This window comes from Symphalangus syndactylus, chromosome 19 (assembly GCF_028878055.3).
Source record: "Symphalangus syndactylus isolate Jambi chromosome 19, NHGRI_mSymSyn1-v2.1_pri, whole genome shotgun sequence".
NCBI lineage: Eukaryota > Metazoa > Chordata > Mammalia > Primates > Hylobatidae > Symphalangus > Symphalangus syndactylus.
Genome location: NC_072434.2, coordinates 17,898,429 through 17,911,514, shown reverse-complemented (window position 1 = coordinate 17,911,514; position 13,086 = coordinate 17,898,429). Strand labels below are relative to the sequence as shown.

Sequence of the window (13,086 nt, the reverse complement as noted above, 5' to 3'; positions counted from 1 at the left end):
CCTGGGCCATTTTTTCTCTCTTACATACATCAACTTTACTAATAGTTGAAGTCAGCTATCATGCCTACCCAAAACTTCTCTTGGTAAAATTTGTTCCCTAATATGCTCAAATAAGGAACAGTTAAATCTATGATGCATGTATACTGTGCAATACTCTATAGACACAACTATTTAAAATAACGAGACACAGAGAAATATCCACTATATGCTAAGTGGAAAAGCAAGCTACAGAACAAAATATATTTATTTTTGTTTAAAAACATATTATGTGGATATATGTATTATTTCCCACATATAAAGATATAGATATCTTACAGATAGGATATATTCCATACTCTTTAACAGTGGTTACCCTAAGAAGTAGACAAAGGGCTTTCATTTTTTACTTTGCATATTTATATATTCTTTTAATTTTTAAAAATATTTTTAAACGGCCAGGTGCGGTGGCTCACGACTGTAATCTTGGCACTTTGGGAGGCCAAGGCGGGCAGATCACCTGAGGTCAGGAGGTCAAGACCGGCCTGGCCAACATGGTGAAACCCCACACCTCTACTAAAAATACAAAGCTTAGCCGGGCATGGTGGCCTGCTTCTGTAATCCCAGCTACTCAGGAGGCTGAGGCAGGAGAATCACTTGAATCTGGCAGGCGGAGGCTGCCGTGAGCCGAGATCGTGCCACTGCACTCCAGCCTGGGTGACAGAGTAAGACTCTGTCTCAAAAAAATAAAAAAAAAACTTTTAAATAATCAAGTATAGGTTTTGTGATTTTAAAATGTTAAAAATGTTGGAGCGAGGGGTTGAAAAATCTCTTACTTTATACCCTTTGACTAATAACACACTTCTGGAAGTCACTTTATATCCTTTGACTGGCTAACAACACACTTCTGGAAGTCACTTTATATCCTTTGACTGGCTAACAACACACTTCTGGAAGTCTACTGTAATAAGAACTCATAGACCAAATGCCCTTTGGGCATCTCAGATGCTTGTTGGGACATCTCCCATTCATCCGACAAGTATCTGAATGGCTACTGTCTATCAGGTACAACGCTAGAAGCTGAGAACATAGCAGCGAAATGGCACACAAGGTTCATATTCAAACAGCACTTACCATCTTACAGGGAAGATACTCTAACACAAATATGTGCAATAAACTAATATGAAAATAATAGGAGACATGCAACCATAATCTCAAACTCACCACTTCCCCCTCAAATCTTCCATTAATGAGTATCTTCAACCAAGCCAGAAACCTAAGAATCATCTTAACTTCTCCATTTCACTCACACCCCAATTGAATTAATGACTAAGTCCTCTTATTTCTACCATTTCTCACATCTGCCTAACTTGGCTCCTTTCTTACTGCAACACTCATCATCTCCAGCCTAGACCACAGCAGTTCTCCTATGTTCACTCACTGTTGCCCCTTCAATCTCTTTTCTACTTGTTGCTTTGAAGATCTTTCTAAAATAAAAGCTCATCATGTGACCTTCCTGCCAAAATCTTTTAATGACTTCACAGTACATACAAGCTACGAATCAAATTCATGAGTATGGCAGATGAGGTTCTCCATGAGGACCTTGGTTTACCTTGGTTCTTGTCATATCTTATCTCCCATACCACAATCCAGCTATCCTGTTCTCCATTGTACCTACTTGTTTCAAGCTGGTATGCCTTGGCCTGTGCAGTGCCCTCTGCTTGGAATATATCTGGCAAACATCTACTTATCTTACAAATTTAAAGTTATAAATTATCTGGCTGGGCGTGGCGGCTCACACCTGCAATCCTAGCACTTTGGGAGGCCGAGGCGAGCAGATCACCTGAGGTCAGTAGTTCAAGACCAGCCTGGCCAACATGGCGAAACCCTGTCTCTACTAAAAATACAAAAATCAGCCGCGCATGGTGGTGTGCACCTGTAATTCCAGCTACTCAGGAGGCTGAGGCAGGAGAATTGACTGAACCCAGGAGGTGGAGGTTGCAGTGAGCCGAGATCGCAACACTGCATTCCAGCCTGGGCAACAGAGCAAGACTCTGTCTCAAATAAAATAAAATAAAATAAAATAAAGTTATAAATTATCTCACCTATGACGGCTTTTCTGACCGTTATTCCCCTCCACTACAATTGATAACTTCCTTCTTTGTGCTTTCATCTCCACTAAATCTTTTTTTTTTTTAAGTACAATTTCCATTTTGTTTTTCTCCAGAGAGTAGTCTGTCTTCAGTCTTTAAGAACTCAGCTCCTTACATGGGCTTTGGTGGGGGACGTGGGGCAGCACCCACAGGTCTAAATCGGGGTGGGGGTGTTCGGTCCTTGCGGGCTTCACAAGATCGATTCCTGACTACTTTGCTGTGAATTGCACAACTCACACAGTAATGTAGCTTCACATACAGCTTGAGAAGCACATAGGCATCGAAGACGCTCGCTTCAGAAATGTCCCTGACTGCTGCGGCCTCCACTATGTTTCGAATGATGAATTTCTTAATGGCCTTGTCCTTGGGGACGCATCGGGCACAGTTAGTGCAGCGAATAGGCTGCACGTGGCCGCGGCCCTTTTTGGCACGACCATTGTTCCTTCTTTTCTTTGTCATCTTGGAGGCACGGACCAGAGAGAGCCATCTCCACTAAATCTTAAATATAGTTTTTGTATAGGACATATAAAGCTTTAGTATATGTACCTGTATGCAAATCCACCTCCCACTAATCATCTAGAATTTCTCATTTGTTTTTGTGTCCCCAGAGCCTAACATAGAACCTGGTACATAACTCATGGTCAACACCTGCTGAATGAATGAATGAATGAATGTATAATAAAAATTATGGCACAATGACATTCACTAAACACTATGTAATCGAGGAAAAAAACCAGAAAATGGTTAAGTAAATTATGGTTTATCAGACAATATATAGTCATTTAAAAAGTTGTTGGCCGGGCGCGGTGGCTCAAGCCTGTAATCCCAGCACTTTGGGAGGCCGAGACGGGCGGATCACGAGGTCAGGAGATCGAGACCATCCTGGCTAACATGGTGAAACCCCGTCTCTACTAAAAATACAAAAAAATTAGCCGGGCGTGGCGGCGGGCCCCTGTAGTCCCAGCTACTCAGGAGGCTGAGGCAGGAGAATGGCGTGAACCCGGGAGACGGAGCTTGCAGTGAGCTGAGATCACACCACTGCACTCCAGCCTAGGCCACAGAGCGAGACTCCGTCTCAAAGAAAAAAAAAAGTTGTTAAAGGCTACTCAAGCAGAAAAATGTTGAGACAGTATTAGGAGGGAAAAGCAAAATATAGAATATAGCACAATTATGAACTATGCTTAAAAAAATCATATCTAGAAACTGAGCAGACATGGTGGCTCACACCTGTAATCCCAGCACTTTGGGAGGCTGAGGCGGGAGGATCAACTGAAGCCAGGAGTTCAAGACAAGCCTGAGCAACACAGCAAGACCTTGTCTCTATAAAAAACTTTTTAAAATTAGCCAGGCATGGTGGTGCACGTCTGTAGACCCAGCTAGCGGGAGGATCACTTGAGCCTGGGATTTCAAGGTTGCAGTGAACTGTGATCATGCCTGTGACTAGCCACTGCACTCCAGCCTGGGCTACAGAGCAAGACCCTGTCTCAACAACAACAACAACAACAACAAAAATCTATACATACAAAGTAGTAGTATCTGGTTAGGAGGACTACAGAAAATACTAGTTATTTCTATTTTGTTGTATTTTCCATGATTTTCTAGAATAAGTATATATTACTATATAATAAAAACATATTTTTAACAGGTAAGAGTTCTTTTTTTTTTTTTTTTTTTTTTTTAAGAGACAAGGTTTATTGTCACCCAGGCACTGGAGTACAGTGGCACAATCATGGCTCATTACAGCCTAGAACTCCTGGGCTCAAGTGATTCTCCCACTTCAGCCTCCTAAGTAGCCAGGACTATAGATGTGCACCATACACCAAGCTAATTTTTTTACTTTTTGTAGAGATGAGGCCTCACTATGGTGGTCTCCTGGGCTCAAGGAATCCTCTCATCGCAGCCTCCCAAAGCACTGGGATTATAGGCATGAGCCAATGCATCTCGCCAGGAGTTCTAAAATTATATTGTGATGACGGGTGCACAACTCTGAATATATAAAAACCTGTGAATTGTACACTCTAAATTTTATATTATGTGAAACACACACACACACACACACCCCTCTTAAAGCTGTTAAAAATATGTGTTTTGTTTTTTTGAAACAGAGTCTCGCTCTGTCGCCGAGGCTAGAGTGCAGTGGCATGATCTCAGCTCACTGCAACCTCTGCCTCCCAGGTTCAAGCGGTTCTCTTGCCTCAGCCTCCCAAGTAGCTGGGATTACAGGCACCTGCCACCATGCCTGGCTAATTTTTGTATTTTTAGTAGAGACAGGGTTTCACCATGTTGGCCAGGCCAGTCTCAAACTCTTGACCTCAAGTGATCTACCCGCCTCAGCCTCCCAAAGTGCTGGGATTACAGGCGTGAACCACCGTGCCCGGCCCTATTTGAATCTTTATTGCAAGAACACAACAAAAAAGAAACAGGCGGTGGAAGGAACCTAAGAGATGATCCAGGCCAATGCTTCCTGGATTATTGGATATGAAAGAAAAGTTTTGGCCTAGGCCACCAGTACTTTACTGGCCAAACTTTACTGTGATTCAGGCCTCCTCCCAATCCAGTGCTTTATAATACCATTTAGACAAAAGGAGATAGACTTAACCTTGATCTGATTAGGTCCTTTTGTTGGCCCCAAGTTCATTTAAAAAAAATGCTGCCCCAAAATAAAATTTTCTGAAGCAAATAGTTTCAGAGAGTAAGAGTGAAATCAATGGGAATTTGTGTTACAGCAGATTTCAACTGTTTTTACATTTGCTATAAAGCCTTAATAACTATATTTCATTGAAGGAATAGTCATACTTGTGATCACTAAAATTACTGGAATTCAGTAACCTGGACAAAACTGGACTCGATACTTCCAAGCTTCTGTCCTAACCGAGTCTTTTTATTCTAAATGAAAAGTCAATATCGCCATTATACTACAATTACAATCTGAAAATATTTCATTTCAGTATTGAGATATTCTCAGCGCCTGATACAGATCCATAATACAATGAATTTCTCCCCAAGAAAGGTGCTTCAAGGACAGCATGGACTCAGGATCTACATAAACCACGATAAACTGTATTACTAATGGCTGAATATTTAAAAATCTAAGTATTAAAATATCTACAAAGAGATTTGCAAATATATAGTCCTCATTCATTCTAACTCATATTTAAATATTAATTTAAAAATGTCTTACCATAAAGAACACACTGGATGGATGTGTGCACTAATTATTTTAGCAATGCCTCTTGTCAAGAAATCCCAGATGACAATTCGGCCATCATTACAGCCAACTGCAAGCAGTGTGCCCCACCTGTTAAAGGTGCAAGTCAAAGCCATGCTGATACAATCCAAAGTTCCATCAGCTTCCTAAAAATTGAAACAAATACAAGAATAGAGACAACAATAGCCAGGTATCCAAATTGTTTCCTAAAGGTTACCACTTGTGATACTTCTGTTGAATATAAATTACAGTGTATACCAAAATAATCTCTCTGTGTCTTCTTATATCTATTAAAATAGCCAAAATGAAGAAACATTTATCAAAGCTAACCATGGATTCTGGAAACAGACGTGATCAAGCCCTTACATCACTACTATAACTTTGTATAAACTTTCTGGAGGGCAAATGGGCAAAATATAATAGAAGCATTTAAAAAGTCATATCTATTGATGCAGTCATTGTAATTCTGGGAATTTATTCCAAGAATTTAAAACAAAAAGAATTTAAAGAAAAAGAATTTAAAAGAATTTTTTTAAATAATTAAAAAAAAACAAAACCCTGGAATAGCCTACAATGCATAACATTAGAGAAGTCAAATTATTTCATATCAATACCAAGCTATTTAAAATAACCACAATGTCTATCCTCAAACATTCAAGTGTTACAAAATAGTTTTACACTTAAAAAAGTAAAGCACATCTATAGCATACATTTTGCTTTACTATGTAAAAACATTGATCAAAACGAGAAAAGCACAAACCTATGATGGTGGTGTTCGTGAAAAATCCTTCAATGAAAGTTTTTCTTTTATTTAAAGGAAAATGAACTGTAAGATTACAACATCATGGTAAGATTTCTAGCCCACATTGCCTATTTCCTCCCTGATCAAAATTATACACTAGTTCCTTATTATAGCAAAAGATGTATTATCACACTTAATGCTTCTCTGTCAAAACACAAGGATCAAAAAGTATTTTCTGTTCTAACATAAACACCCAGAAGTTACTGTGTTCCTAAAATCACCACAATACTATACTCTTACCTCTGGATAGTTCTGCCCAAAGGACTCTGCAACAAAGCAAAGAAAGAGTTGATGGCACATGTACCACATAGCAAGGATCATACAACTCACGAACAGTGTATAGCAGTGGCTGACAAAACGAAAGGGGGATATGATGCCCTTTCAGGCATTCCATGAGGCCACACGGATTTTCAAGATCCTGCTAAGATGACTTGTTTACTCTCATTATCTCAGAAGTATACAGATGAGTTTTCCTGAGACTATATGACCTGGGATATTGAAACAGAGTGAAGGCAGAAGCAGATGTGAGAAGTCCCCCAACTTCTATTCAGGCAAACATCGAAGAGATTTGTAAAAATGTCACAACAGTGGCATTTTCCTCACTAAATACTTTGTTTTTGAAAACAAAATAACTACTCACATAAACATGTAATGGATTTATTACGGTTATTTCTATATAATATGCTTTAAAAATATCTCAGTTTTAACTTCTAAATTGGTAAACACTGGTAGGTAGATATCACTTACATAAACAAAAACTCTTTGTATACTTCTTAAAAGTATAATAGGATCCTGATACTAAAAAGTTTGAGAACTGTTGACATATCCAAGTTAGCAACAGTCTTTCTCCATCACACCTTTTGGGCATTTCACAACTTATTTCCAAATTTACTAAGGTAAGAGCAAGGAGCCGGGCTCAGTGGCTCACGCCTGTAATCTCAGAACTTTGGGAGGCCAAGTTGCGGCAATCACAAGGGAGTTCGAGACCAGCCTAGCCAACATGGTGAAACCCCGTCTCTACTAAAAGTACAAAAATTAGCCAGGTGTGGTAGTGTGCACCTGTAATCCCAGCTACTCAGGAGGCTGAGGCAGGAGAATCACTTGAACCTGGGAGGCGGAGGTTGCAGTGAGCTGAGATCGTGCCACTGCACTCCAACCTGGGCAACAGAACAAGACTCTGTCTCAAAAAAAAAAAAAAAAAAAAAAAAAAGAGCAAGGAAAGGCAAGAGTCAATTCATATCAGTCAAATTATCACAATTACTCTTTGAAACCTTGAAACCTTTATTAAAAGCAGCAATCACACCCCTTCCTGACTAATAACAGCATTTAGGTTGCAACAGCAAATAGTAGTTGATTAAACATGAAATTCCCTTTATTTCTTTTAGCTTTTTTTGGTTTTTTGTTTTTTGACCGGCCTGGTTTTTTTTGTTTGTTTGTTTGTTTGAGACGGAGTCTCGCTCTGTCTCCCAGGCTGGAGTGCAGTGGTGCAATCTTGGCTCACCGCAACATCTGCTTCCCAAGTTCAAGCGCTTCTCCTGTCCCAGCCTCCTAAGCAGCAGCTGGGATTACAGGCATGTGGCACCATGCCCAGCTAATTTTGTATTTTTAGTAGAGACAGGGTTTTACCATGTTGGCCAGGCTGGTCTCAAACTTCTGACCTCAAGGGATCCACCTGCCTCAGCTTCCCAAAGTGCTGAGATTACAGGCATGAGCCACCACACCCGGCCTAGTCCTTACAAATTTATGTGTAAAGAGCCCGTGTGGTGGCTCATGCCTGTAATCCCAGCACTTTGGGAGGCCGAGGCGGGTGGGTCACCTGAGGTCGGGAGTTCAAAACCAGTCTGACCAACATGGAGAAACCCAGTCTCTACTAAAAATACAAAATTAGCCAGGCGTGGTGGCGCATGCCTGTAATCCCAGCTACTCTGGAGGCTGAGGCAGGGGAATTTCTTGAACCTGGGAGGCAGAGGTTGCAGTGAGCCGAGATCACACCATTGCACTCCACCCTGGGCAACAAGAGGGAAACTCTGTCTCAAAAAAAGAATAAAAATAAAAATAAACAAATGTATGTGTAAATGTGTTTATATGAGCAAGGAAAAAGGTATAAAAGGATAAACTCCACTTAAAATTTGGGATGGGGAGACTTTTCTGTATGTGTACATATATATATTTATTTGTTTTGAGACAGAGTTCGCTCGTCTCCCAAGCTGGAGTGCAATGATGTCAGCTCCCTCCAACCTCTGCCTCGCAGGTTCAAGTGATTCTCCTGCCTCAGCCTCCCGAGTAGCTGGGATTACAGGCACACACTGCCATGCCTGGCTAATTTTTGTATTTTTAGTAGAGATGGGGTTTCACCATGTTGACCAGGCTGGTCTTGAACTCCTGACCTCAGGTGATCCACCCACTCTGGCCTCCCAAAGTGCTGGGATTACAGGCCTGAGCCACCACACCCCACCTCAACTGCTTGTAAGTGCTTTTAGCTGGATTCCCATAGCTCATTCATTTATTGTGGTTCCATATTATACACAGTTACTTGTTTGTCTCTCCTCTTAGCTATATTTACCAGGTCAAAAGTGGTATCTTATTTCAATGTTTTTCAAACAGGACACAATCCACCATAAATGGATACATTAATTTAGTGAGTTGGAACAAATGTTTCAATAGATTAGAAAATATCCGCCAGGTGCAGTGGCTCACGCCTGTAATCCCAGCACTTTGGGAGGCCAAGGTGGGCAGATCACGAGGTCAGGAGTTTGAGACCAGCTGAGCCAACATGGTAAAACCCTGTCTCTACTAAAAATACAAAAAAAATTAGTTGGCACACGCCTGTAATCCCAGCTACTTGGGAGGCTGAGGCAGGAGAATTGCTTAAACCCAGGAGGCGGAGGTTGCAGTGAGCCAAGATTGCCAAGATCGTGCCATTGCACTCCAGCCTGGGCGACAGAAGCAAGACTCCGTCTAAAGAAAAAAAAAAAAAAAAGAAAAGAAAAGAAAGTATCAGAGGACACTGAACATAACAAGGATTAAATATAATTCTGAGAAACTTAGTTACACGTGTATGTATATATAGTGAACTGTGATAGTATATTTCGTACTGTGATTTGTGGTAAAAATAAGTTTGACAAATGATCTTATTTAATTATATCTCCAGTGCACACTGGTGAATACACAGTAGGGGCTCAAAAAGTGGTTGCAGAAGTAAAACTAGTGTCTACCGATGAGCCACTTTAGTAACCACATTAAAAATACATTGTCATTCATTTCCTTCATCTGGCCAGATGTCCTTCAGTATGCTTCCACAATCACATTACTTCTGTTCCTTTCCTTTTATCTGTAATCATTAACTTTCTCACTTTAAAATGCAGGGTCATTTTCAGAGATTGTTATCTTTCGGACCCAGGCTTCTTTAATTTGTCTAACCTTCCAGTGCTAAATATTCCTTCCTGGCTGGGCACAGTGGCTCACACCTGTAATCCCAGCACTTTCAGAGGCCAAGGTGGGCAGATCACTTGAGGTCAGGAGTTTGTGATCAGCCTGGCCAACATGGTGAAACCCAGTCTCTACTAAAAATACAAAAAATATAGCCAGGTGTAGTGTTGGGCGCCTGTAATCCCAGCTACTCGGGAGGGCTGAAGTAGGAGAATCGGTTGAACCTGGGAAGCACAAGTTGCTGTCAGCTGAGATTGTGCCACTGCACTCCAGCCTGGGCAATAGAGCAAGGCTCGGTCTCAAAAGATAAATAAAAATAAATATTCCTTCCTAAGTTTTATCATAATGAATCTTCTGTATCATTCAAGAAAAGCCTTTTCCAAGATCCTGCTACTCTTTCAAAGTACTAGCGTTATCACCTTTCTTCCATCCTTAAGTTTTTAAAAATAAGGGTCAACCTTTTGCCCTTGTCTCCCACACCATTCTAAAATCATTGTAATCTGGCTTCTGTTCCAGCTGCTGAGGGGTCCCAAGCTGCCAAAGGACTAAACAGAGCAACCCATTCTCAGCCCTCAGACTCAACTGCTCTGATTGGCTTCTATGAAGACACCACACCAATCTGTACTCTCTTCTTCCTCTACATAGATTAATACATGGAAGGCACTTGAAAATCTGCCTAGCTCAGAGAAAGTACTTTATAACTGTTAGCTAACTTATTATCTCCACTTATTCCTCCTCTTAACCTCTAACTACAGATTGTGTGCTCGGCAATTTTCTTTTCTCCCCCTCCCACTTTTTCCCTAGATCATGTCCTCTATTCACAAGGTTTCAGTGAGCCCACCTGTAAGAATACAAATCTCTCCCATAAATAGAAACCTGTCTCCTGACCCCTAGACCACATTCAACATCTCCAAAGCTGTCTTTTTCCAATGTCCTTACACTTTATCAATAGCATCATTATTTGCTCTCATCATTTTTCACGTCACTCTCTTACTCATCAGCACTATATGCAATCTATTCTCAAATTTGTCATCCCTACCTCCGCAATGTCTTTTCTATTTCCTAGCTCAGGCCTTCCTTATCACTTATATAATCTACCCCTCCAAACTGGTTTTACACTCCTCCAAAACTCAACTCCACATCGCTGTGAGACAAACCTTACAGACCCATAGCTCTGATTGAGTTACTAAGTCAAAACCCTTCAATGGATCTACCCCACCTTCCCTAAAAAGCCCAAACTTTTCAGCTAGGCATTCGAGAACCAACACAAAATAGATGGCACCGATCCCATTCCCTGGCATTCTCTTTATCCACAACCTGACCAAGCAGGAAAATTCTTTAGGTCTTCTCTCACTTATGCCTACTGAACATCCCTCCCATATTTTCAAACTTCAGCCTGTTGATATTTTACCAACCTTAAAAATCCACTTAAGGCCGGACACTTTGGGAGGCTGAGGTGAGTGGATTGCTTGGGGCCAGGAGTTTGAGACCAGCCTAGCCAACACAGTGAAACCCCATCTCTGCTAAACATACAAAAATTAGCCAGGCATGGCAGTCCGCATCTGTAGTACCAGCTACTCAGGAGGCTGAGGCACGAGAATCACTTGAACCCAGAAGACAGAGGTTGCGGCGAGCCAAGACTGTGCCACTGCACTCCAGCCTGGGCAACAGCGCGAGACTGTCTTTAAAAAAAAAAAAGTCCACTTAAAACTCCAACTCCTCCACAGGTTTTGGGGGTTTGTTTTTCCTGGCTGACTTCTTCCTTTGCCCCAAAGACATCCACTCTCTGTTCCAAACATTCTTAGCAACTGGTAATGACTCTTTCAGGTCTGGCTACATTCTGCAATATCCTACAGCTATTTTACATAATCACCTTAAACCTTAAACTCCCTGCTTAATGAAAAGCTCTTTAAGGGCAAAGACCATTTTTTATTTATCTTTGTAGCCCTTTTGACAATTAACACATTTTCTGGTTTTTTTTTAAACAGAAACCTAACCATTAGGAACAGCAAGTAGTGCAGCAGTCCTTGAAAACCTCAGCTACCCCTAGAATACCATGCTAAATGTCACCTAATGGAAGTCCAGGAGAAAGGACCTACAGTTTTTAAATAATCTGGATAGGAGGTAAGGAGGCAATGACTCAAAGTGGGGGTGACAAAAGACAACTCCCTCCGTATTTCACACCTCAGTGTTTTACACACCGTCCCTAGTAAAGAACCTTAAACAGAAAGTTAGGATAATTGGATTCCAGTGCCAACTATGCCATTTACTTGCTTAGTGCCTAGCCATTACCCTCTGAGCCTTTATTCATCTGTTCAATGAGAAGCTTCTACCAGAAGATCTCCAAGTCCCTTCCTTAGACATCTCTTTTCTACAAAAAGACTAACCTGTCCATGCACCCAATTCCCTGACAAGTCTTCAAAGCTTCATCCTAAGCCTCACTTCTTCAAATTCCATCTCCAACAACTCTGGTCCTGGCTGCTCTGGGCTACTTCAACACCTGCGATCCTCATAATCAAAGCTAAGTCACAAACTGTCTGTCCCCATCGCTCCATAATTGATATGAAAGTGGCCTCGGGAGGGGCAATGCAACCTACTCGGGCAGAAGGTGGGCTTCCTCCTCCCGCTACTGCTCCCCATCAGGTGTGCCCAATGATCCATAGCCGAACGGTGTCCCTAAGATTGCAGCCTGACTCCCCTCCCGCCTGGGTTCCCTCCTTTCCGGTACCCAACGGTTCTCTAAAACGCAGCCATAGCCCTTCTCACCCAGCAACTCGAGGTTCATCCCTGCGGACTGTGGCCGCCCGGTCTCAGCTCCGGCAACAACGCCTTCTCCCCAGCCGGCTTCAGCAACTTGCGTCTAAGTGGTGGACGCCGCGAAGAGCCTGGCGCAAGCTCCGGAGACTTTCGGACTTAGAAGGCCCCGCGGCTTCCGCTTTCTTCCCCCGCCTTCCTTGTTCGTTTCGTTGGGCTGCCCAAATATATGCCTGACCAAAATCAAGCATAAACTCCCTCGGAAACAATTAATTATGATCTTTACTGAGGTACAACAATGTTATCGTCACTAGGGACTTTAAATAGCGCGACAGTTTAAAGCTATTTGCTCCGGGAACATGTAGGTGAGGTAGAAATTCCAGGCATACAGTTAACCTACTAGTTCTTGCCCTGTTGTGTGTTCAGCGGCGTTGTCCGGGCGGGCTACCTCAGACTCCATGGGAAAGGTTCCGGAAAAGTCCTGCTAATGCAAGAAAGCAGGGAAGGTCGTCCCCTAGTGCTCGGGTGTGTAGCGCCGCTGACCTCACCAAGGCGCGTACTCACCCTGTATGCAGGCGGCGTTGCAGGGTGTTTCAGTCTCGTGAAAATTATTTCTCATTTGTAAAGATATGCCACTGATCCTACAGAAAGGTACGACAACATATGTTAGGCCTGTTTGTGTTAGGATAATAAAAACCTTATTATCTTTTACCCTTTACCAAACTGTGTTAACCGGGACGCTGTGAAAAAGAATTGGAATGAGG

At 42.0% G+C, this 13,086-nt stretch overlaps 2 protein-coding genes across 6 annotated transcripts in view; both read right to left on the bottom strand.

Moving 5' to 3' along the window:
* Positions 1-12,711, bottom strand: part of RBBP5 (RB binding protein 5, histone lysine methyltransferase complex subunit) — a 216,952-nt gene extending 204,241 nt beyond the window's left edge. For 4 of the 5 annotated variants that reach the window (XR_010114715.1, XM_055234803.2, XM_055234804.2 and 1 more), the window contains exons 1-3: positions 12,335-12,519; positions 6,380-6,405; positions 5,311-5,483 (exon numbers count right to left, since the gene is read on the bottom strand). Coding sequence is in view for 4 of the 5 variants with exons in the window: in XM_055234803.2 (XP_055090778.1) it covers positions 5,311-5,483; positions 6,380-6,405; positions 12,335-12,353 (218 nt within the window). In the remaining variant the exon portion in view is untranslated. Of the gene's footprint in view, positions 1-5,310; positions 5,484-6,379; positions 6,406-12,334 lie in introns of all 5 variants that reach the window. The other variant, XM_063613677.1, reaches the window with a different exon arrangement.
* On the bottom strand, positions 2,210-2,889 carry LOC129458693 (small ribosomal subunit protein eS26-like). Its single transcript, XM_063613665.1, has one exon. The coding sequence runs from the start codon at positions 2,586-2,588 to the stop codon at positions 2,241-2,243; it is 348 nt and encodes a 115-aa protein (XP_063469735.1). The 5' UTR covers positions 2,589-2,889; the 3' UTR covers positions 2,210-2,240.
* Positions 12,712-13,086: the final 375 nt, after the last annotated feature.

Bases quoted from the DNA above. Each gene is read 5' to 3' on its own strand.
- LOC129458693 (XM_063613665.1), bottom strand. From the start codon at position 2,588: ATGACAAAGAAAAGAAGGAACAATGGTCGTGCCAAAAAGGGCCGCGGC.